Source organism: Plecotus auritus (genome assembly GCF_963455305.1).
Source record: "Plecotus auritus genome assembly, chromosome: 1".
Classification (NCBI taxonomy): Eukaryota; Metazoa; Chordata; class Mammalia; order Chiroptera; family Vespertilionidae; genus Plecotus; species Plecotus auritus.
In genome coordinates this window covers 204,302,517-204,328,322 of record NC_137770.1, presented here as the reverse complement: position 1 = coordinate 204,328,322, position 25,806 = coordinate 204,302,517, and the positions used below count along the sequence as shown (strand labels likewise).

Genomic DNA, 25,806 nt, shown 5'->3' with positions numbered 1-25,806 from the left:
ACTGGCTTATTTCCTTAGCATAGATTCTTAAGCCTTTAAAGCAAATCTGTAGTAATAGAACTACTTCACTGATATTTTATCTGACTCTCCTTCTCTGATTCTTTTAACTATCTCATGTTACTCCAAATGAAGCACCGAGCTTATACCTCAACAGTGTATGGTATCTTTTTAATATTTTCAGTCTCACTAATAAATATTTTTTAGAGGGCAGAAACTGTATCTTTAAAAAAATATATCTCCATAAGCTATCCCAGAGAATCTACTACATACAAGGTGCTCAACAAATGTTTGTAGAAATGAAGTCTGTCTAGTCTACTAATTCATAAGACATCTTGGAATAAACATGATATTTGACTACAAAATCCTTTTCTGTAATGTGTAATGTTCCTAAGCATTTAGAGAGTGCCGAAAACTTGCCATAATCAACACAGTGGGCATAGATTAAAGTAGTGGCACTTAATCAGAGACGCTTTGCACACCACCCTCCATCCCCAGGAGAAATTTGGCAATATCTGGAGACATTTTTAGTTGTAATAATGGGGGGGAGGGGGCATTAGTATCTAGTGGATAGAGGCCAGGGATGTTGCTAAAATTCTATAATATACAGGACTGTCCCTGAAACAAAGAATTATCTGGCCCATAATGGCAATAGTGTTATAGTTGATAAACTCTGAGTTAGAGAAAGGAGTTTATATCAAGAATGAGATTTAAATTAATCGGAAAGGTTAGATGGTCAATTGCTTTACAGGGATGTTGTTAATTATACGTGACAAGATGTGTCATGAAATATTTTTTCCTGAGGATGAAAAGGAATTAGAAGCACAGGGGAAGGACATGTAGACTTTTTAAAGGGCCTTCACTAGTCCTCTGAAGTCCTCAAGTTTGTATATTGCTTCCGATTCCAGATTGTTCTCTTTGATGCAACCCAAACTTCATTTGTTAAGGCATCCTCTTCATAAAAATAACTTAGTGATTGCTATTTTTGATGGGAGAGCTCTCACACTGACTCACTGAATGTAACTCCCTTGCCTTTTCCTCTTTCTTTCTACTCCTTAATCATGGTTCCTACAGAGGATAAAACAAACAATCCAGAACCCAAAGGTATAATGGTTCCTCCCTATCCTCCCTTCTGTTTGGACAACTCCTACAGGAAATCGGCTTTTATTCAGCTTCCTTGAGAGGAATATAAAAACAAACATGCTTCTCTGTGAGCTAGGAGAAACAACTCCCCTGGGTGACTAACTTCCCTGTTTCTGCTCTTACTCAGAATTTTAATCTAATTCATAATTATTCATAAACTGCCATTCTGAGCTCTTTGTTAAGCTTTCAGTTGCTACCTCTTCAGTATTACTTTTTTATTACCTTGCTGAGATCTTACAGGGCACCTTGCTTTTGTTGTGTTAAAAGAGGTCAGAAGGTAAATTTCAAAGATTTTAGAATATAATGATTGTCTGGCTGATACTTTCAGAAACATCAGAGAACTTACCAAGTTCTTACAGCCACCATACCCTCCTAAATTTATTTCATCACCTATTGCTGCACTTTAAATACTTGATATCATGTTCCAAAATTTTATTTTTTTTAACCTTGTTTGATTTTGCCAACTTCTTTTTTCTCCCCTTTTATTTAAGGTACAATCAAAATCTCAGAAGAGGCCAAGTCAAATTCAGATTACTGATCTAGATGGCTGTTTAGTGTTCTAGCTGGGGAATAGATAAATCGGCAGATCTCTTCCTTACCACTGCTTTTATTTGTGTCTTTACTACCTCTCTTCTACTAATTTGATAAATTCCTAGTTATAGATATTGATTGCATCAGTACTAAAGTTTTAATTGGAAAAGTGATTTAACATGTCTTATTAAGTTGCTTGAGGATTGTTCAGCCAAAATATATCAGAGAGAAAAGTAATACAGCTTTGTGTTTAAGTTTTGCCCAGGTTGCTCAGAAATAATTATGCTGTGACTGAAGGATAATAAGAGCCACCAGGGTCAGTGTCACCTGGCTCGGGAGGGAAATTCCTCTAATCCAGATACTCCAATTGGTCTCACTCCCCAGATAAGAGCAGTGCTTCTGCTGACAGCCAGGTTGTAGCAACCAGAGATCACCTTTATCAGGGCAGCTATTAGGATAATGGAAGCAGAATGGCTTGGCCAGCAATGAAGCTCCTTGCACGTACGGCACTCTACTTAGCACACTAAGCTTGGCTTGTAGGGTCAGAATTGCATAGTGAGTTCCTCAACCTGAAGTTTTCATAGGCAGAATAGAAAATTTAACAGCTGACATCTATTAAGTGCTTATTATGAGCCATGTACTCTCTTTTTAAAAGCACAAATCAGATATTTTTATTTTAAAAAGTATATCTTCAAAACAATATAATTTAGGGAAAGAGAGTAGCATTGTTTTACATTTTGCAAGTCTGTCTTAATAAAAGATGGCTGAATTTCTTATAGCTGCTTATTGTTTCAATCTACTGTGATATATTGTTTTGGTCAAACTATATGAAGAAAATCTGGTTTCACACAGATATGCAGTTGAAAAATGGAGGAGTATTTTAATTCTTATTAAGTACTTTACTTGTGCTTCATTCTTTTCTCTTCACAACAACTTGGAACTAAAGGCTTCAAGGTTAAATAACCTATATAAATTTATCCGGTGGTAAATAGCAGATCTAGATCTCAAAACTGATATGTAGCTGGTTTTAGATTTTAAGTGCTTAATTATCCCTAGATCCCCTCTGCCATTATGGCTCGAGGTAATGTGTTCCTCATTTTAAATCCATGATATCAGTTATTTTAGGGCCAACTTTAGTCACCTTCACACAAGTTTCTAAAAGCAGACTTCCCGTTACACCTTTATGAATACCACACTGACACTCCAGTGAATGTCTTTTTGCCATCCAAGAAATTAAGATTCACTAGAAAATAAGTCTTTGTTGATGAACTTACAGGTATTAAGAAGATTTTCTGCTGTGGACATTTCCATGTCTAAAAGTCAAGGGAAAAGAAAATGGAAATATTTATAAACATATTACTTTAATAGTAATTAATATTAATTATTTTTCTGTGGGGAATATATTTTTATGTAGGCATAATTATTCAATCTTCATTATATAATTTCTGTGTTTATAGATTAGCATAAAGAGTAATAAAATCTTAATATTCATTTTTCTGTCTAAAATTTCTCAAGTTTTCTAAAATAAGTAATTTTGATATACTTTGATATTTTTAAAATTAATACTCTGTGTAATGTTTCAATTATTCAGAACATTTAATTAAATATGCTATTTGTTTGCCATTCATTTTGGATAACAATTTTTTTTTAACTTTAGTAATAAGGCAGACTTTAACAACATCTGTCTAATCATTTCTAGCATCTAGGGAACATTACAGGATGAGATTTATTCCAGAAAATTCTGAAAAATTGTCTGCAAAATTCCACATCCATGCAAAATTGTAAACCTGTTTGATTTATAAGGGAGATGTGCAAGGAGAGTGTTTTTCCATTCTATGTATGCCTTTAAGACAATTTAAAAGCCTTAATTTCTTTATAATTTTCATCAAATTATCATTTTCTAAGTAGTCTACCGAGCTCCTTACTCTGCCAATCTAGAAGTCCTTGTCTCCATTTGCATAAACTTTTAAAAATCTGCAAGGAGAGGGTGAACAACTGAATCATGACAACGTCCAAATTTCAGATGCTGAAAACTGTAAGTCCACTAGACATTTCTCTTCCAAAAAGAATCTCTAGCCTGACTGATGTGGCTTAGTGGTTGAGTGTCAACCTATGAACCAGGATGTCATGGTTCCATTCCTAGTCAGGGCACATGCCTAGGTTTTGGGCTCAATTCCTAGTGGGGGGCATGCATGAGGCAGCCAATCAATAATTCTCTCTCATCATTGATGTTTCTATCTCTCTCTTCCCTCTCCCTTCCTCTCTGAAATCAATTACAAAAAAAAAAAAAAAACACAACACCTCTAGTTGCTCTATAAATTAAATACTATAAGTGTCAATGTAGGTTCATTTTATTATGCTCTTGGGTTTCTATAAATCCAGGAGGGAGTATCCAGTTCCATATGCCAATTATAGTTACACACTCTTACATTAGGTTGCACAACAAACCAGGGAGACAAAAGAATCTTTTACCAGAGAGTCAACCTGTCTGAACAAAAAGTCAGGAGCAATTCAACAGTCAGATGGACTATGAGTAGACATGCACCACACCTACTAAACCAGGAAGGTAACATATTTCCATCTAATCCTTCATAACTGCCTTCCAGCAGCTAAGTTTTGTTCAGCATGGTACCTTTAGAGTTTAATTTTGAGCTTTTTGTGATTGGTAAAATATATCAAACCACATTAAGATTTTGGGAAATAAAATCATTTAACTTGACTAAAAAATGTTAATTACTATAATTTAAGAACAAATTATTTAGGAACCCTTCTATGAATAATTTAAGAACAAATTATTTAGGAACCCTTCTATGATTGCAGAACTTTCTTTGTTCTTTGAAGATTTCTTTATTGATGCATGACTTGCTAAAGGAAAGAAATGTTTCTGACTTTTAATTTACTTTTAGTAGTTGTATTATCCCAGAACTTAATAGGATAACTATCACTTGGGTTGGTGGAAGACAGACATGTACAATGAATGGAGAAATGACATCAACTGTCACTCCTTTGGTCTGAGTCACTGTGTTTCCTTCCTTTTAAGTCCCTTGGCTCACACTCAAAGGCTAGAACTCTTACGGATTTACCTCTGAATCAAAAGTCAATGCTATAACCGATGATACTCTGTTTATAGAGTATAAAGGAAGTGACCCCCACCCCCATAACACTGCCACTGCTAAAAATGAGATTCCATTAATGGATAAGACAAAGCAGTTTTAAAAACAGCCCAGCTAATGTGTATTGATTTTTTCCATGGACCAGAAATCAAAGAAGAATAGACAAGGCCCCTGCCCGCAATGAACCTGGAGTGTAGTGGAAGAGATATACAACTAAGTAGACAATTTGATATTATGTGGTAAGTGTTATGGCAGAAAACATTAGTGCACCAAGAAAAGTCACTTAGCATAGAGGGGTGAAGGGGAATGGGAACAGCTGATGACAAAATTAATCAGGAAATTACTTTTACTGGGAGAAAAATAAGTATAATTCACTTGCTGTTGAAGATTAGATTTAAAATGATGCTTTAATGATCTCTAAATGGGCTTTTGGATCTGTAGTTGTTTCATATTTGGTGTCTTCTGGGGTTAGGAAGCAAGAAATGCAACTTGGGTGGACTGGAAAGAATGAGAATTCCCTAAAAGTCTGATACCCAGTGAGTATTTTATTCCTTGAAAAAAGAAGTCTGAAACACAATAAACTAAGCTGTGTGATGTTAGAGTATAAGGAAGAGTTTTACAGTAGCAGTAGCTACATTTATTATATAAATTTTACATATACTGTGGGTTTAATTCAGGTGAATTTATTACTTTTCATGAGTCCAAATGCTAAATTAGTTTATTATTTCTAATTTTCATATAGTTTTCCTAGGGTTCTGACATTAAAAATTCAGACATTAGATGAATCCTCTTACGAAATGTATTTTATGAGATATTTTTAAATGATCATCTGGTAGACTTCTGAAAACTTTAAAACTATAAATGTACATGAATTTACTAAGCAAGGTAAATATAAAATTGTTTTATGACACAGAAATGATAATTTCTATCATGGAAATTCATTCATAAGGTTTTCACTTAAAAAAAAAAAGAAGCTACTCTAGAGCATTAATATCACTAGTCTGCATTAAAAGGCAAAGGAATAGAGTGTGGACCTGGATTGTGGTTGATAAAATCTGAATCCTTCACTCACTGCAGGCTGATTAATCACCTGGTTACATATCCTATCTAATAAAAGAGTAATATGAAGATTGACCATCACACCAACACACAAGATGGCTGCTCCCATATGGTCAAAGATCCTGCCCCCATGTGGACACAAGATGGCCACTACAAGATGGCCAGGAGGAAAGGGCAGTTGGGAGGGACCAGGCCTGCAAGGGAGGGCAGTTGGGGGTGACCAGGCCTGCAGGGGAGGGAAGTTGGGGGCAAACAGGCTGGCAAGGGAGCAGTTAGACATCAATCAGGCTGGCAGGGGAGTGGCTAGGGGGTGATCAGGCTGGCAGGCAGAAGCGGTTAGGGGCAATCAAGAAAGCAGGCAGGTGAGCAGTTGGGAACCAGCAGTCCTGGATTGTGAGAGGGATGTCTGACTGCCCACCAGGATCAGGTCTAAATGGGCAGTCGGACATCCCTCGAGGGGTCCCAGATTGGAGAGGGTGCAGGCTGGGCTGAGGGACACCCCCTGCCCCCATGCACAAATTTTGTGCACCAGGCCTCTAGTTTAACAATAAATGGTTTTCTTTAAGCTTCTAATTAGATTGAATCTATGGCTTTATATTAAATATCATATATCATTCCTCAGAGTGATGTAAATATTTCAATATGTTCGTCATTTTAACTTTGAAGATTAAACATTTTAAAAAGATTTTAATATTTAATTAATTAAATTTTTATGTTGGTTAAACTTAAATAACCAGTTGTGTATGCAGGTAGATTTTAAGGTAGAACTGTGCTTCAACTTTTTTTTTTTTTTTACCTTTATGCAATTTTAAGAAACATGGAAAAACAGAAATGTTTCTTTTTATTTGGTAATATATATGCTTTTCCTATGACTTAGCCATAATTGATCTTAAGCTTTGGTAGCAGTAGAAAAGACTACTGCATTGAAGAGAGGACAGACATGTACTGAGGAGTATATTTAGACAGCTCTTTGATGTAGGGAGCAGTGGACAATGTAAGTGATAACCTGTCTTAAGCTTTTGAAATGCTTATATGCTTCTAAGAGGCCGTTTTGAGAACACACGTTGGACAGGAAGTTAATATTTAGAATTAACACTTTCAGTCTGGGAACTTTCTAGCTTGGCACTCCTGGGTACCTTGTGAAAGTCTGCATTTTGATGGCACAGCCCTGGTGTTTCATTCAGCAAAGAATATTTTGTGATTCTTTTTAGGTCATGCCCATTGCTTTTTTTTAAAGACCCATCTTAAGAGGTAGCTTCTCCAAGAAGTTTTCCTTCTAATCCCCCTTTTCTTAGTAAATACCTTAGCTTCATGTTCCCTTCCAATTTGCATTTAGTAGTTTTTGATGCAAAATAACCATCACCTGGTAATAGTCACTTGTTCATTCTGAACAAATTAATTTTTTTCTCCTCTGGAACTTATTTCAAGATGTTTGTTTTAAACGTATCTTTTCTATAGTTAAGAAAATATTTTTTTTTCTGGGGAACTATACTGATTTAAAAAACTGCATAAAAATAAAAATATTTAAGCAATAGTTAATAGACCCAATTTCAACTATAACAAAATTTATAGACTTATTTTATGCAATACTTGTGAGTAAATTCATGACAATTACATGGTTTTTGAAGTTGCACAAGTAAGCTGTCATTAACTACAAATCACAGCTATTCCTTTCTTACTCAGAACACAAAGAATTCTTTTGTATTTCTTCAGAAATTTTCCATAAGAGACACAATGTAGAGGGTGCAAAGAATGGAAAATCTGTTTTGGAAGAAATGTCTAAATTCTTTAAGTTTAAATTTCTATCTGGCTTGAGTTGACAGACTTGGTAAAAATTTTTATTTCTTTTTAACACAGAGCTATTAATATTGTGAGTGCCTTTTTCTGTCCTTATTGGCTTTTATGAGCCTTAATACAAGCTCTTGGGTGTGTACATTATCAGAAAAATAAATCACTTTAAGAGGAAAAATTAAAATTCCATTTATTACATGGTACTATTTAACATGTATTGCATTAAGAGAAGTAGGAAAGAAATAATCATATAAAAAAGGAACAGTGTTTTTTTTTTTCTAATAGCTTTAGTACCCTCACAATCTTATCTAAAGTGTTGACGAGTGTCAAAATATATCAGGCTGCTGAAATGGAAGATGAAATATCATTGTTATGCTTTAGTAGGAGTAACTCCATAATGCTATATTTCAGAATCATCAAAAGATTTCCAAATTTCTTAAAGCCATTAAAAAACCCCTCACACTGTGATTCATTTAAATAATTGTTGTTAGGACAGTAACCAGAGATCTAAAGACATGAGAGATAAGGAGCCAAACCCATCAGGACATCAAAGATCTAATCCCAAAACTTTGTGTGTATATGTTTTTTGTAATGCAATTAAAAATTTCAACAATTATTATGAGATAGTAGATTCAGATGCAGTTGTAATAAATAATTTTTATGTACCCTTTATCTAATTTTCCCCAAAGGTAATATCTTGCAAATATGTTGTAAAGGTATTGTCTTCAAAACTATAGTAGAGTATCATAATCATGATATCAACACTGATGCTGTTAAAATACAGAACATTTCCATCACCATAAGGATCTGTCAGGTTGCCCTTCTATAGCCACATCTTCTTCCTCCCATCCTATTCCCTTCTTAATCACTGACAATCACTAATTTGTTCTCCCATTCTATAATTTTTTATTTATTTTAAGAATGTCATATGTTCATATAAATAAAATAATTTAGTATGTAACTTTCTAGACTGGCTTCTTTCACTTAGTGTAGCTTTCTAGAGATTTATCTAAGTTCTTTTTATTACTCACTTCAATTCAAATGCAAATGTTTTCTGGAAACATCCTCATGGACACACCCAGCAACCCTGTGGCCCAGTCAAATTGATAGATAAAATTAATCATCACACAGATGTATCTGAACCTCAGATGGATGATGCTGAATATCAATCAGGACATAGTATTTGGGATCCAGGCATTCAATCCCATGAGTACAAGACACCAAGCATTTTGTGGAGAGGTGGCAAGAGCTAGCTAGCTTAGCTATTAAGACTCTAGCCCTGAGAGCTAAGTTTATGAGAACTTCAGTTTTAGCAAAAAATGCAAATGCACAACCACAAATAGATAAAATAAAGATAGTTGTACAAAAATATCTATAATGGAGAACAAGATTGGGAATTCAGTCAACAAGTGTCAAGAAGCCCAGCCCAGTCCAGTCAGTGTGTCTCAGTGGTTGAGCATTGACCCATAAACCAGGAAGTCATGGTTCAATTTCCTGTCAGGGCACATGCCCAGGTTTCGGGCTCAATCCCCAGTAGGGGGCATGCAAGAGGTAGCCGATCAATAATTCTCTCTCATCACTGATGTTTCTATCTCTCCTCCCTCTCCCTTTCTCTCTTGAAAACCAATAAAAACACACACACATATTTTAAAACAAGTGTCAAGGAACGGATATGATGCAGAGAACAGATGACAGAAGTTCAGGACTCATTTTAGGTATATTGGGTTTAAATTGATAAGATCAATTTAGAACTTCACTGAATAAAATCTGCTGGTGTCTGGTCTATTAATAGCCTGCCTATTTTGGTGAGAGTCTCAGATTTTTTGTGTGTTTAGAACTTCGTCACTACAGATGGATCTAAGTAGCTTAGGCAATTAATTGCATTGGCCAACTATGGAGAGTGTTTTAGTGTTAATAATTTAAAAATAATGCCTGACTATTAAAATAACTACTATAAAATTATAATGGTTTTTCCTGTCATGCAGGTTAAAAAATTAAAACGATTATTATGAAAGACAGTTCTTAGTTCACAGATTTGTGGATATGTCTCATGGACCCTATTAATAGTGACTATCTATTAATATTAAACTCTCTTAAAGTATCTGAACAGTGTCTAAAACCATAGTTGTATGGTATAATATTTTATAATTCAAACTCTAACTCAAGATTGTATTTGAAAAATACTTAAAGAAATATCATCTATAATAATAAAAGCATAATATGCTAATTAGATTGGATAGCCGAATGACCTTCCAGAAGTCCTTTTGGACAAAGCCGCATTGGCGGGGGCCAAGGCAGAGGTGGTTAGGGGTGATCAGGCAGGCAGGTGAGCAGTTAGGAGTGATCAGGCTGGCAGGCAGAGTGGTTATGGGCAATCCAGCAGGCAGGGAAGCAGTTAGGGGCAATCAGGCAGGTCAGCAAGTGGTTAGGGTGATCGGGCAGGCAGGCAGAGTGGTTAGGGAGACCAGGAAGGTAGGTCAGTGGTTAGGCATGATGAGGCAGGCAGGCAGAGTGGTTAGGGGTAATGAGGCAGGCAGGCAGAGTGGTTAGGGGTGATCAGGCAGGCAGGCAGGCCAGCGGTTAGGAGCCAGCAGTCCCAGATTGCGAGAGTGATGTCCAACTGCTGGTTTAGGTCTGGCAGTCGAACATCTCCTGAGGGGTCCCACATTTCGAGAGGTTGCAGGCTGGGCTGGGGTATCCCCCCCGACAACTCTGTGCATGAATTTCTGCACCGGGCTCTAGTTTTAAATAAATTCCCAGCTTATTGAAATATATTTTAAAATTCCAACAGTAATAGTGGTCTACATTTTTAAGGAGACCTGGCAACATTTTCTCTGAACTAAAGAATCAGGAAATAAGAGTACCTAAGATGCCAACAGATATATAAAAATATCTACTCATATAATTAAATAAGAAGGCCCATAACATGATCATTTAAAAGCTATTTGCTTTTCTAATTTTTTATATTTACTACAGACTATTTAGAATGAATTTAATTGAAGAAGATAAGATATAGAGAAAATAGAAGTGGCAGGAAGAAATCTGCTTGAGCGTGCGAACAGCCAAGCCTTACACAGCAAACCTGGGAGCAATCCTTCGCAGCAACCATGGGAGCCAAGCCTTACACAACAGCCCTGGGAAACAAGCCTTACACAGCAACCCTGGGAGGCAAGCCTAACACAGCAACCCTGGGAGGCAAGCCTAACACAGCAACCCTGGGAGTCAAGCCTTCACAGAAACCCTGGCGCCCCATCCACACATGAACAGTCAAGCCTTACACAGCAACATCATATGCCATGAGTGCACTAGCCACCGACAAGCCCGATGCAGCAACCCTGGGCACTGCAACCGAGCATGAGCTGCCAAGCCCTACATAGCAGCTGGGTGCCTTATGCAGCAACCTTGGGCACCTCAACCATGCAAATCACCACCAAGCCTGATGCATCAACCCGGGGCCTGGTTACCATGTGACCCGCCACCAAGCTTGCCACTGCAGTCACAGGCCCAATGCAACTCGACACCTAGATCCTTTGGTAAGAGCAAAAATGAGAAGACAATGAAACAATCCCCAAAGGAAAGAAAATGAGGAATCACCAAAAAAAAAAGGAACTAAATGAAATGGAGGCATGCAATTTGTTAGAAAAAGAATTCAGAATAAGGGTCATACAGTTCATAAACCAGATGGATGAGAAAATCAACAACATATGTAAGAATCAAGAGGAAATAAAGAATGATATACCTACAAAAAATTTTATGGAAGGTTTCAACAGTAGACTAGAAGAAGCAGAAGACCAAATTAGTGAATTAGAAGACAGGGCAGCAAAACACATCCACTATGAACTGCAATTGGAGAAAAATATTAAAAGGCAGGAGAGCCTAAGAGAGCTTTGGGACAACATGAAATGAAGCAACATACATATAATAGGGGTGCCAGAACTATAAGAAGAAGAGCAAGGGTTAGAAAACCTACTTGAAGAAATAATGGCAGGAAACTTCCCTGATTTGGGGAAGAAGAAAGTCACACAAGCACAGAGATTCTGAAAAAAGATGAACCCCAAAAGACCCACACCAAGACATGTCGTAATTATAATGGCAAATGTTAATGACAAAGAGAGAATCTTAAAAGTCTGCAAGAGAGAGACAGAGTTACCTACAAGGGATCTCCCATTAGATTAGCAAATGATTTCTCAACAGAAACACATCAGGCTGGAAAGGAATGGAAGGAAGTATATAAAATGATGCAGGGCAGGGGACTGAGTCCAAGCATACTCTATCCAGCAAGGCTATCATTCAAAATTGAAGGGGAAATCAGAAGATTCACAGACAAAAAAGCCTAAGGGAGTTTATCACTACCAAGTCAGCAATGGAAGAAGTGCTAAAGAGACTGTTGTAAAAAGAAGAAATAAAAAGGGAAGAAGGAACAAAGGCACAAAAAAGAAAAATGGCTACAAACAAGTATCTATCAATAATAACCTTGAATGTAAATGGACTGAATGCTCCAATCAAAAGACACTGAGTAGCTGAATGGATAAGAAAACATGACCCATATATATGCTGTCTACAGGAGACCCACCTCAAAACAAGGGACACACACAGACTGAGAGTGAAGGGATGGAAAAATGTCTTTCAGGCAAATGGAAATGAAAAAAAAGCTGCGGTAGCAATACTTATATAGGACAAAATAGACCTCAAAGTGAAGGCCATAACAAGAGATAAGGAAGGCCACTTCATAATACTAAAGGGATCAATACAACAAGAAGATATAACTATGGTAAACATATATGCACCCACCCAATACAGAGGTACCCAAGTACATAAAAACACTTCTGGAAGAAATCAAAGGAGAGATTGACAACAATATCATCAGAGTACAGGACTTTAATACCTCACTTACATCACTGGATAAATCCTCTGGACAAAAAATCAGCAAAGGAACAGCTATCCTAAATGACTCACTAGATTAGATGGACTTAATTGACATCTTCAGAACACTTCACCCCAAAGCTACAGAATATACATTCTGTTCAAGTGCACATGGGACATTTTTAAAGATAGACCACATATTGGGTCACAAGCAAAGTCTCTCCAAATTCAAGAAAATTGAAATCATATCAAGCATCTTTTCAGATCACAATGGCATAGTATTAGAAATCAACTACAATAAAAAGAATTCCGCCCTAACTGGTTTGGCTCAGTGGATAGAGTGTTGGCCTGCAGACTCAAGGGTCCCAGGTTCGATTCCGGTCAAGGGCATTTACCTTGGTTGTGGGCACATCCCCAGTGGGGAGTGTGCAGGATGCAGCTGATCGATGCTTCTCTCTCATCGATGTTTCTAGCTCCCTATCCCTCTCCCTTTCTCTCTCTGAGAAATCAATAAAATATATTTAAAAAAAAGCTTTTAAAAAAATTCAAACACTTGGAGGCTGAATAGCATGCTATTTAACAATGATTGGGTTACCAAAAAGATCAAAGAAGAAATTAAAAACATCCTGGAAACAAATGACAATGAAAACACAACAATCTAAAATCTATGGGACACAATGGAAGCAGTTTTGAAAGGGAAGTTCATAGCTTTACAGGCCTACCTCAAAAAAACAAGAAAAAATGGTAATATATGATCTAACTGAACAATTTAAAGAATTAGAAAGAGAGCAAGAAAATCCCAGAGTAAGCAGAAGGAAGGAAATAATAAAGATCAGAGTGGAAATAAATGACATAGAGACAAAAACAAAACAAAACAAAACAAAACAAACAAAATCCCCACACACAATACAAAAGATTGATGAAACCAAGAGCTGGTTCTTTGAAAGGATAAACAAGATTGATGAACCTCTAGCCAGGCTCACCAAGAAGCAAAGAGAGAGGACCAAAATAAACAAAATCAGAAATGAAAGAGATGAAGTAACAACTGACCCCACAGACATACAAAGGATTGTAAAAAGTACTATGAACAGCTCTTCTCCAACAAACTGGACAACCTTGATGAAATGGACATATTCCTAGAAAAATACAAGCTTCCAAACATTAATCAGGAAGAATAAAAAAACCTGAATAGGCCAATAACTACTGATAAAATTGAAATAATAATAAAAAGAACTTGCAGCAAACAAAAATCCTGGACCGGATGACTTCACAGGGCAGTTTTACCAAACATTCAATGTTTTACCAAACATTCAAAGAACTAAAACCTATCCTTCTCAGATTATCACAAAAAATTCAAGAGGAAGGCACACTTCCAAGCTCTTTTTATGAAGCCAGCATTACTCTAATTCCAAAATCAGATAAAGATACCACAAAGAAAGAGAATTACAGGCCAATATCCCTCATCAACATAGATGCTAAAATCCTAAACAAAATTCTAGAAAATCGGATTCAGCATTACATTAGGGTGATCATACACTATGACCAAATGGGAGTTATTCCAGGGATGCAAGTCTGGTACAATATCCGCAAATCAATAAACATGATACATCACATAAACAAATTGAGAGATAAAAATCACATAATCATATCAATGGATGCGAAAAGGCATTTGACAAAATCCAACACCCTTTCCTGATAAAAACTCTCAGAAAAGTGAGACTAGAGGGATCAGACTTCAACATAATAAGAGCCTTATATGACAAACCTACAAGAAACATCATACCCAGTGGGAACAAACTAAAACCATTTCCCCTAAAAACAGGAACAAGATAGGGATGCCCACATTCACCACTCCTGTTTGACATAGTACTAGAAGTGGTAGTACAATAGCAATCAGACAAGAAGAAGAAACAAAGGCATCCAAATTGGAAAAGAAGAAGTAAAATTGTCATTATTCACAGATGACATGATATTGTACTTTGAATACCCTAAAGACTCCATAAAAAAACTACCAGAATTAATAAATGAATTTGGCAATGTAGCAGGACACAAAACTAACACCCAGAAATCTATGGCTTTTTTATACACCAATAATGAACTCACAGAAAGAGAAACTAAAAAAAATCCCATTTACCATTGCAACATAAAATTAAGATACATAGGAATAAATTTAGCCAAGGCGGTAAAGGACCTGTACTCAGAAAATTACAGGATGCTGAAAAATGAGATAGAGGAAGACAAACAAATGGAAGAATATACCATATTCATGGACTGGTAGAATCAACATCATTAAAATGTCCATACTACCCAAAGTAATCTATAGATTCAATGCAATCCCCATTAAAATGCCAATGGCATATTTCAAAGACCTAGAAAAAACTCTCCAAACATTCATCTGGAATAAAAAAAGACCCCAAATAGCTGCAGCAATCTTGAGAAAGAAGAACACAGTTGGAAGGATCACTACACCAGATATCAAGCTATACTACAAAGCCACTGTTCTCAAAACTGCCTGGTACTGGCGCAAGAACAGACAAATAGACCAATGGAACAGAACAGAGAACCCAGGAATCAACCCAAGCCATTATGCTTAATTAATATTTGACAAAGGAGACAAGAGCATACAATGTAGTCAAGACAGTCTCTACAATAAATAGTGTTGGGAAAATTGGACAGATACATGCAAAAAAATGAAACTAGACCACCAACTTACACCATACACAAAAATAAACTCAAAATGGATAAAGGACTTAAACGTAAGAAGGGAAACCATAAAAATCTTAGAAGAAGCTATAGACATCAAAATGGCAGACATTTTTCATAGCAATATCTTTACTGATACACCTCCTAGGGCAATTAAAACAAAGGAGAAAATAAACAAATGGGACTACAGCAAAATAAAAAGCTTCTGCATAGCGAAAGAAACCCTCAACAAAACAACAAGAAAGCCCACAGCATGGGAAAATATATTTGCTAATGTTATCACAGATAAGGGTTTAATCTCCAAAATTTATAGGGAACTCATATAACTTAACAAAAGGAAGATAAACAACCCAATCAAAATATGGGCAAAGGACCTAAATAGATATTTTTTTGAAAGAGGACATACAGAAGGCCAAGAGACATATGAAAACATGCTCAAAGTCACTAATCATCTGAGAGATGCAAATCAAAACAATAATGAGGTACCACCTCACACCTGTCAGAATGGCTATCATCAACAAATCAACAAACTAGAAGTGCTGGAGAGGATGCAGAGAAAAAGGAATCCTCATGAACTGCTGGTGGGAATGCAGACTGGTGCAGCCACTGTGGAAAACAGTATGGCGTTTCCTCAAAAAATTAGAAATGGAACTCCCATTTGACCCAGTAATCCCACTTCTAGGAATATATCCCAAGATATCAGAAACACCAATCAGAAAGGATATATGCACCACTATGTTCATGGCAGCACAACTTACAATAGCTAAGATTTGGAAACAGCTTAACTGCCCATCAGCAGATGAGTGCGTTAAAAAACTGTGGTACATCCATACAATGGAATACTACCCTGCAGTAAAAAAAGAAGAAATTCTTACCATTTGCAACAGCATGGATGGAACTGGAGACCATTATGCTAAGCGAAATAAGCCAGTCAGAGAAAGATAAATATCACATTATCTCACTTATATGTGGAATATAATGAACACTATAAACTAATGAACAAAAATAGAACTAGAATCACAGAAGCATTGAACAGACTGTCCAACCTATGAGGGTAGGCGGGATGTGGGGTTAAGAGATCAATCAAAGGACTTGTATGCATGCATATGAGCATAACCAATGGTCACAGATACTAGGGGGGTGAGGGCATGTGCTGGGTGGTGGGAGAGGCCAGGGAGAGGTCAATGGGGGAAAAAGGAGACTTATGTAATACTTTAGACAATAATGAATTAAAAAGAAGAAAAAAGAGAACTCTGCTTGACACTGAAGTATGAGAAATAAATGAAATATAAAGAACAAATATTATAGCTCAAAACCCCAAATACTGGGGTTATTTAGCAAAGGCACCAATAACCCAGTATTTCCTTACATGCCCTGAGGGCACTAGAATATCCACTATATATTGATGGATGTCCATACTAATGTTCATACTAGAAAAGTAGGTGGTAAGTTTGAGAAATATTTTTGTAAAAATATAATTTAAAGATAATTTTTATATTTTATTAAACAGATAAAGTATAAACTATTCAGAAAAGTTGCCTATTTAGAAAGAGTTATTTACAATGAATCGTCTTTGGTCAAGGTATTATACTACTTAGAATATTTTTAAAAACATTTTGTTAATAAAACAGGCTTATAAGAACTGAAGACTGGCTCTTCATTAAGAAAGGACACTGTGGGCAATAATAAGCTTTAAGAAAATGTCCTCTGGGATTTACCAAAGAATAATTGGTTAGTCAACTGGTTGAATCATGGTGCAAATTCAGCCATGCATTGTCTCAGGATCAAGCCACATGAAAAAGATGAGTTCTATTAATCATCCATTTGTCAGTATTGGCCAGCTGCTCACAAATGAGTGCTAGGCCAGAGCTTTATTCTTCTTGTAAAACTGTTAATAGTGGGTCAGGACAGTCATCTGTATGAAGTTCTATGTTATTATTCTTTCTATTACTTCAACATAATTTGAGTTTTTACTTTAACCAATTATAATTTAGCATAAGTTTTTAAAATATTTTTCATCCTATTCAATAGGTGGTTAAGTGTACCAGTATATGCAGGCATTTTAAAGGAAATTATTATTATTTAAAGCAAATTACAAGCTTACCCTTAAATATGGCCATTAAAGTTATGAACATTCAACTTTATAAGGCATTTGATTTAAAACCCTCACTTTAGCTTGTGAGATATTTCTTTACTTTATAAGGAATTACTTGGATTTTTCCTTCCAGAGCTCCCTGAAGGGAGCCACCAAGTGGTCATCTTTGTAGTTGTGTATTTGGTACATCTAGTCTAGTGTTACATTTTCTTCTTAGCTTTTGGCTTGAGGGTTTATGGTAGTGATAGTCAAGAGCATCATGCAGGGAGGTCAACTTCTTCAGTGAGACATCACTTGAATTATTTAACTTGTCATTTTCTTCCTTTATTTATTTATTTTTGGATTGAAGTTTGAATTACATAAACAAACACTTGTATGTTTTGGTTTGATTCTAAATAAAATAGCAAGATCATGTAAAGCAGTCACATTATAAAATAAAGGAAAACTATGCTAACTAATTTTAATTATTGACATTATCATCTCTGTTTTAAAGAACTGTGACATGTGTTAAGCATACATGAATATAAATTGGGGAGTTTGGAAATGCATAAAAAGTTTCCCCATTGGCATCAATGGTATTAGGTTGAGAAATTCTCTTTTTGAGAGATTTTTCAGGAAACACTTCTTTCATGGGCAGGAAAAACTATACTATCAATGGTTTTTCTAGGTTTATGCTAACTAAGCAATTTGAAAATCTTCTGAACTAGTGAGTTTAGGATTAATGGAGAAAACATTGATCTCTCACTGATTGTTAGTAACTTAGAACATAGCTTTGTCATTTTTCATGGAATTCAGGAGTAGAAAATTTAATCAACATTATGTTCATGGGTCTTAATAAGTGAAGTACTCTTTACATCCTAAATGTGGAATAGCAATGTCTACTAGTAACATACATGTTGCAACTTTGTCAGCATCCCTCCTCAATTGGGATTCTGGAAGAGAATTAAGCTCTAAAGCCCTAGGGGAATTTTATTTTTATGAAATGAATGAACTCTTTTATGCATCTGGAATAGTACTATCTATTATCTATTTTCCTTGGAAGAACTAAAAATAGTCACACATACCATTTTCTTTAAGGATTAATTCTTTTTATGAAACCCTAGTTGACAATATATATATATATATATATATATATATATATATATATATATATCTCCTATACTCTCCAGAATAGACTATCTACTATCTATCTATCTATCTATCTATCTATCTATCTATCTATCTATCATCTATCTATCTCCTAATATCCTAATATATAAAAAGCCAGGGGCTGTCACAACCTAAACAACTAGACGTGGGCAAACTATGGCCTGCGGGCCGGATCCAGCTGTTCTATCCAGTTCTCTTGCTCTCCCCTCCGCTCCTTTACTTTGAATTTATATCAGTTCACACAAACACTCCATCCATACTTTTGTTCCAGCCCTCCGGTCCAGTTTAAGAACCCATTGTGGCCCTCGAGTCAAAAAGTTTGCCCACCCCTGGACTAGATGGACAACTGAACAGCAGGCTGCATGGGGCAACCAGGCTGGTAGGGGGGGCAGTTGGGGATGACCAGGCTGGAGTGGGGCAGTAAGGGGTTACCAGGACAGCAGGCAGAGGCAGTTAGGGGTGATCAGGCTGGCAGGGGGGAAGTTAGGGGCAATCAGGCAGGCAGGTGAGCAGTTAGGAGCCAGTGGTCCTGGAGTGGAGAGGGTGCAGGCTTGGCTGAGGGCTCCCCCCGCCCATGCATGAATTTCGTGCACCAAGCCTCTAGTATGTGTGTGTGTGTGTGTGTATATATATATATATATATATATATATATATATATATATATATATATATATATTGTTAATAAAACAGGCTTATATATTGTACTTTTCTGGTTTTCAGTTGCAGCTTTGATATTATGGAATTCATTAATTCACCCAACAGCTATTAACTGCTGTATGACAGCCCCTGTCCCAGTCTCTGAAAATATAATGGTGAGCAAAAATAGACATGGCCTCTGCTCTCAAGGAGATTATGATCTGATGGGAGATACAGTCTGTAATCAAATAATCACTTGTGAATATGTAATTAAAATCTGAGAAAGTGCTCTGAAGGAAAAGAATGGGCTTCTCTGAAAAAGCTCTTTCAAAGGAATATAACTTCTACTGGAATTGTTGGCCAAAGGTGTGACAAGGGTGTAGAGGCCATTGGACTGAAAACATAGGGCTTTAGACATGTTGACAAAAACCTTCTGATGAGAGGTGAGAGAGGAGGGAGATGGAGTTTCTAAGCAACAGGTAGAGAGTAAGACAATACCAAAGTGCAGTCCATACTTAAGTATATTACACTTAATAGTCACTGCTTTTCATAAAACTGTAGCATGGCATTGTAATATGTAAAACTACTGAGAAAAATCATAAATCTGAAAAGACATCCATAAAGTCTGTTTTCCTGGTATCCTACATAATGGTCTTATAGTTTGGAAAAATACTGGGAATATAATGTTGTTTCTTAACTTGTGAGTTTATGGTTTTAGCAAATGAGTTTCCCAAAATATATCTTTGTTATCAACCTCATTATAAATTGGAGAGCTGTTTTATTTATCTGTATTCTTTTGAGGTCATGGCACATAGGATAAGCTGTATGATAAGAAAGGTTATAAGAGAAAGTATCAAATAATTGGAGGAGAGTCATATTTCAAACACATGGTGGCTTCATATGCAGGAAAAGCATGTTCAGGTTTTGCGTTTTAAGCCTTTTGATGTTCCATGGAAGTGAATCCTTGGTCTAGATTCTTCTCCTCTCCACCCACACCCTTCACAAGCATTAAGTCCTTCCTTTAGGGGTAGGGATACATTTCTGTCCTTGGTCAAATTTGTTGTACCAGACAACTGATAGCCTAGCTTAGCTGTGCCAAATGCTAGCTGTATTTTTATCAAGACCAGAGAATGGTGGGACATTTGTCCCTACCTTGTAGAAGCTGCCTTTTACAATAGTGTTAGGTGACTGAGAATAAGAATAAGATTGTGCGGAAGAGTGAGAGACAAAGTCCATCACAGGCTATAAAGAAGTTTGATGTTAAAGAAATTCAAACTCAATTCTGGAATTTAGGAGTCTAGATTCTTGTGACATCCAAAAGATTGGAGGAAGAAATCATGATCCACAGAAAAAGTCATAATAGTTTAAGAGTTAAAGGCTGCCTTGTGTTGCAAAGAAACATTATTTGGGAACCTGATTACTTTGGAAAAAAAACTATAATCAAGTAAGGTTTAATTCCAATAATGCAAAATGATATTATATAAATAAATTGATTAAAATGAACTATGAATACTTAAACATTGGTTAAAGGTAATTATCATCATTATATATAAAATGATATTTAAAGAGAGAAGTGTTATTTTCATTTGCATAACAAAATATATATTCAAATTAAAAGTTGAAAATCACTCTATATCATACAGAAAAATGCTTACCTGAGACTCTCAATGAAGAAGAATCTATATGTAAACACCCAGTTTCACCATTTAACTTCTGATATAGAATCGTTTCGATCCTTTCCCGAAATTTTGCTGCCTTATTTTTAAAGCAGAATATAAACTTCAGCACAGAATGTATTACCACTTTCCCTTTGGCTCTGCTGCAGAACAGAAGCAGACAAATAAATTCAGCTTTTTACTGAGGTTCTATCATTCTTAGCAGAGTCATTGCACACTTTGTTAAGCAGAGCTCCTAGCAGCTAATTCAGTTTCTCCCAAGGGCATGGAAATGACACTGTCTGGACATGGTGAACAGTAAAGACAATGTGATTTAGACTCAGGGGAACTGAATTTGTATTCCAGATTTACCATTTGCCACCTTCTTGATTATAGCAAGCTGTTGGCATTCTCTGTACTTAAATTTCCTCATATCTATAATAGGGATGGAATATTATTTACTGGGTTATTGTAAACACCATATAAGATAATGTATATGGAGGTATTTTGAAAATTTTATTGTGTTAATAATATAAATGCAACTATGTATTATAAAACCAGTATGGACTCTGTATAAAGAGCCAATAGCTAGTAACAAAGTGAATGTAACAGGTAAGATGAGAGAATCATTAATTATCTTTGTTTTTTTTAAAGTGAGGGCAGAATTTTTCAGGGTGGGCCAATTCTCACCTGTTGGAAATCATGACTGAGTAAAAAATTTAGACTAGATTTATTAAATTTGTAATTATTACTTGAAGATGCAAATACATAAAATATACAAAGTAAAAATAAACAAAGTAAAAATAAAAAACCAGAAATTTAAAAAGAAGTAAAAACCTGTAACTACTAGTGACTCTAGGGAATATGTCTTCCGCTCTGTTCTCTGTTTCTGTGTCTCCTCACCTCTCTAGGTATTTCTCTGAATATGTGCATTTGAAAACCTACAACCACTCCAAAGGTTTATGAGACTCAAGAAAGATGCTGGCCCTAGCCGGTTTAGCTCAAAAGATAGAGAGCTGGCCTGAGGACTGAGGCGTCCCAAGTTTGGTTCTGGTCAAGGGCATATGCCCAGGTTGCGGGCTTGATCCCCAGTAGGGGGCTTGCAGGAGGCAGCCAATCAATGATTCTCGCTCATCATTGCTGTCTCAATCTCTTTCTCCCTCTTCCTTCCTCTCTGAAATCAATAAAAATACATTAAAAAAAAAAAAAAGATCCTGAAGACATCCACTTCCAAACCTTCATAACACTCATGAACAAAAACAGAAATCATGGCCAGTATCCATGATTAAAATGGTTATAAAGCCTATTATTCTAACATTTTTTCCAGGATAATTCTAAATTAAAGATTAGCTTATTTTTATATCACTCCTTATTTATGTTTTAGAGTATGTATACATATGCTCTTACTTTGATTGCTATATGTGAATTATTTTTATTTCCTTTATATAGTATTAAGCATTAGTTATTACTTGCCAATTTATTAAGTATTCTTTTATGCAGGTGCAATGCTAGTTTTTTCTAGTCTGTTCTATAGGGACAAACCCTTTATTTCTTATGCAATAGACAAGGACATATTGTATTACTTTGTTTATTTTAAAGTTTTTTGTCAAACCATAGGTGTCACTTTGACTCTTCATTCTGTGTCACATTACAATCTAAAATTAAACTAAATATAGACATATGGATTATTAATCTGACATCATTAGGGTAAAATGATCCTCTTTTCTAATGAAAAATGAAATAAAAGTTATTTTAATTTTACCTTTTCTTGACTCATAAAATATTCTTTAATTTATATGACAAATGCTTGTTTTCTTTTACATCCCTGAACTTTCTATTCATTTACTAATTCATTCATTCATTCATTCATTCATACATTCATTCATTTAACAGACATGTATTAATTTAGTTCAGGCAATATACCATACATAGTTCTAGGTACCAGAGCTATATCAGCTCATATAAGACCACAAGATCCCTGCTCTCATGCTAGTAAGAGAGACAGATAAACAAAAAAACAAAGAAATAAATAATCTTTATGGTAAATTCTATGAAAAAAATAGAACAATGACTTGAAGGGTCGATGTGGGAACATTATATAAAGCCTCTTTGAAGTAAGAGCCTCGTAACAAGGAGTGAGTCATGCTAAGATCTGAAGGAGGAATGTTCCAGAAAGAAGGAACATCAACTGTAAAAACCTTGACCAATATAGCCTTAACATTCCCCTCGTTTTATTAAATGTCTGACAGACTTCTTTTTGACTCTAGGCCCCCGGTAACCCTGTTTTTAGATCACTTACTCTAGAAAACTTGTAAATGTAAATTCTTTCTCTGCTCCTTTGAGTTATAAGTAAATTTTTCAAAAGGCTCTTGCAGTTTAACTCAGAAATGTATTTCTCAAGGACCTGAAAACCATCTCAGGTTACTCAGGTCTAGTAACCATCAAAGATGGTAGCCTCTCTATCTCTCAGTTTCAGTGGGAAGGTGAAAGCGTAACCTTGGTGGGCACCTATTCCAAGTTGTAAAACCACCTCCTGTCATGAAGACATGAGTTTAGTTTTCTTTGGGCAAAGCCAATGATACAACTTTGCATGTTTATTTGAAGAATAATAGCAAGTCAGTAGTGTGAATATAAAGTTATGGGTGAAGTCAAGGGTATGAGATGAGGTCAGAGAGAGGCAGGGCCGGGTCAGGTAGGGTCATGTGGACTATATTAGGAGTTTGGAAACTGTAGGAAATGATCAAATGATATTAAGTAGGGGATTATAGGCTCTTCCAATTCATTTTGACTGCAGTATGGGAATGGATTGTAGTGGAGCAAGAGTGAAAGCTGAAGATTAGAGAAGTTGATGCAATAATCTAGATATACCTGCTTGGGTTGAACCTACAGCTCTAGCATTTATTAAATATGTGACCTTGGCAAGTCACTTAACCTTCCTTTACTTCAGTTTTCTCATCTGTAGAATAGGAAACTTATACATAAAGCCATACAGGGTTATTATCAGGTTAAATGGGTTAATATATAAAAAAGTTCTCAGTGGGGGGGACGGGGGTACTGGTTAAGTGTGCTGGTTTTAAGGAGAGGTAGATTCCAAAGCATATTAACATTTCTATTTTTGTTTGTAGTTATTCTTTTGCTATCTCTTGCAGGTTATCTGTTCCTTCCAAGTGTTTGGATAAAATATCTTCACTGCTAGAAAACTGCTGCAGAGTTGGATTTTTAGAGGGGCAGGTGGGTAAGGTAAAAGAATGAAGCTTGTTGGGTGTAAATACATGTGCATACATCATGGCAAACCACGTAGCCTCAGTTTTGGTGTACTATTACCATGTGGGAATGTGGACTGTGTTGTTAGATATTTTGATTTTTCAACGTTCTAAAAATTCTTTTTTTATGCGAAATTATCTAACTTTTACATGTAGGATTTACCCCATTAGCTACTAGTTTGCCATTCGTGGGTCAGACATTCTGTACATGACTCTCTTACCCATTCTTTCCTTAGCTTGAAATCGTCTCCTGATTTTAAATTATTTTTTTATTTTGTGCCTTATATTAAAAAAACCACACCCATTTAATCTTTACTTGAAACTCACAATAATCTGGAACTCTTGATTCTGGTTTAATAATTTCTCAATAGACCTTGAATACCTTTTATTTTCCACATTTGAAGATGCTAGCTGTTTTGAATCCCCAAATTCAAATTTGTTTCAATCCTTTAATTGTATACCAAGCTATTCTGTTGAGTATGAGATAAGAAAGAGAAGGACAGAACTTTTTTCTCGGTGCCGCTTAGGCTATTTTATATACCTTACTTGGACAACATGGGATTTGACATACTGTCTTCTCAGTTTTGATCCATGAAATGTTTCATTTATCTGTTAAAAAGTAAAATCCATAATGATTATTTTTTTATTTTAAGTTTTATTGTGGAGAACTCCAAACATACATGAAAGCAGGTAGAGTAGTGTGAAAAACCCATGTAACCATCATTCAGCTTTATAAGTTATTAATAAACTAGAGGCCTGGTGTACGAGATTCATGCACTGATGGGGGGTGTGGCCTGCGGGGATTGCCCACTATGGGAGCGCAGCTAATCCTGGTCAGCCAAGCAGTACTCCCACTGTGGGAGCGCACTGACCACCAGGGGCAGCTCCTGCATTGAGTGTCTGCCCCCTGGTGGTCAGTGTGTATCATAGTGACTGGTCTACTGGTTGTTCTACCGTTTGGTTGCTGGGCTTTTATTATATAGGATGGCCAAACCAGTTTCATTTTACTACTACCTACATCTCAGGAATTAACTAATTCTTTAATATCATCAAATACATAGTATTAAAATTTCCCCAGATCATGATTCATTTAGGAAAAAGATGCAATGTGTTAAGTATACAGCTTTTTGAAAATTATCTTTATATTGGCTCAGTTCATTCACGAATGTCTTTAAATAAAAAAAAAAAAATTAAGTGGCGCAGTTGGATAAAAATATTTGTTCCTAACAGTAGCATGATACATCAGAATATCATTTTGGAGAGGTGAATTCAAAAGACCAACTAATAGATTTTATCTTCCATGTTCAGCCTTTTATTGAGTATCAGTGTCATAAAACTTGAGAGAAATGTCCCCAGAAGGAGATGTTTCATTCTTTAAAATTTTTTTTTTTTACAATGGCAGCCTTTGTTTACGACTGGACTACAAACCATTTTTGCCTGCTGTTTGAATAACATGCTACTGATGGGTTAAAAGTAGGATATGTAGAAATCTCTCAGAAAAATTGTATGAATCATTTTCTCAGGTGCTCCTGATCTCAACCTGATGGATGATTTCCCACTGTAGGACCTTTACAGAGCACCAGACAACAAATTGCACTGACCATGACGTTTACTTTTGCAAAGACTGGCCTTCAAAAACTGACTCAATATTGGGAGTGCAGGGATTTAATTTACATGTTCCTCTTGCTCCAAAGCAATTGGAATGTGTTCATGTATTCAATAAGTATATATTGAAATAAAACTATGAACTAATGGGATAGATCCATTGTTTCTTAGAGATTCAAAAGAGGACATAAATAACAAGCAG

At 35.9% G+C, this 25,806-nt stretch overlaps 1 protein-coding gene across 1 annotated transcript in view; it reads right to left on the bottom strand.

Annotated features, from left to right (window-relative positions):
- The window catches only part of LOC308242041 (transmembrane protease serine 11C-like), a gene marked incomplete at both ends in the record, with an annotated part of 51,653 nt that overhangs the window by 11,640 nt on the left and 14,207 nt on the right, over nucleotides 1–25,806 (bottom strand). Inside the window, 2 exons of the mRNA XM_080655878.1 lie at nucleotides 20,737–20,900; nucleotides 24,541–24,608. Of these exons, the coding sequence (XP_080512004.1) occupies nucleotides 20,737–20,900; nucleotides 24,541–24,608 (232 nt within the window). The remainder of the gene's footprint in view (nucleotides 1–20,736; nucleotides 20,901–24,540; nucleotides 24,609–25,806) is intronic.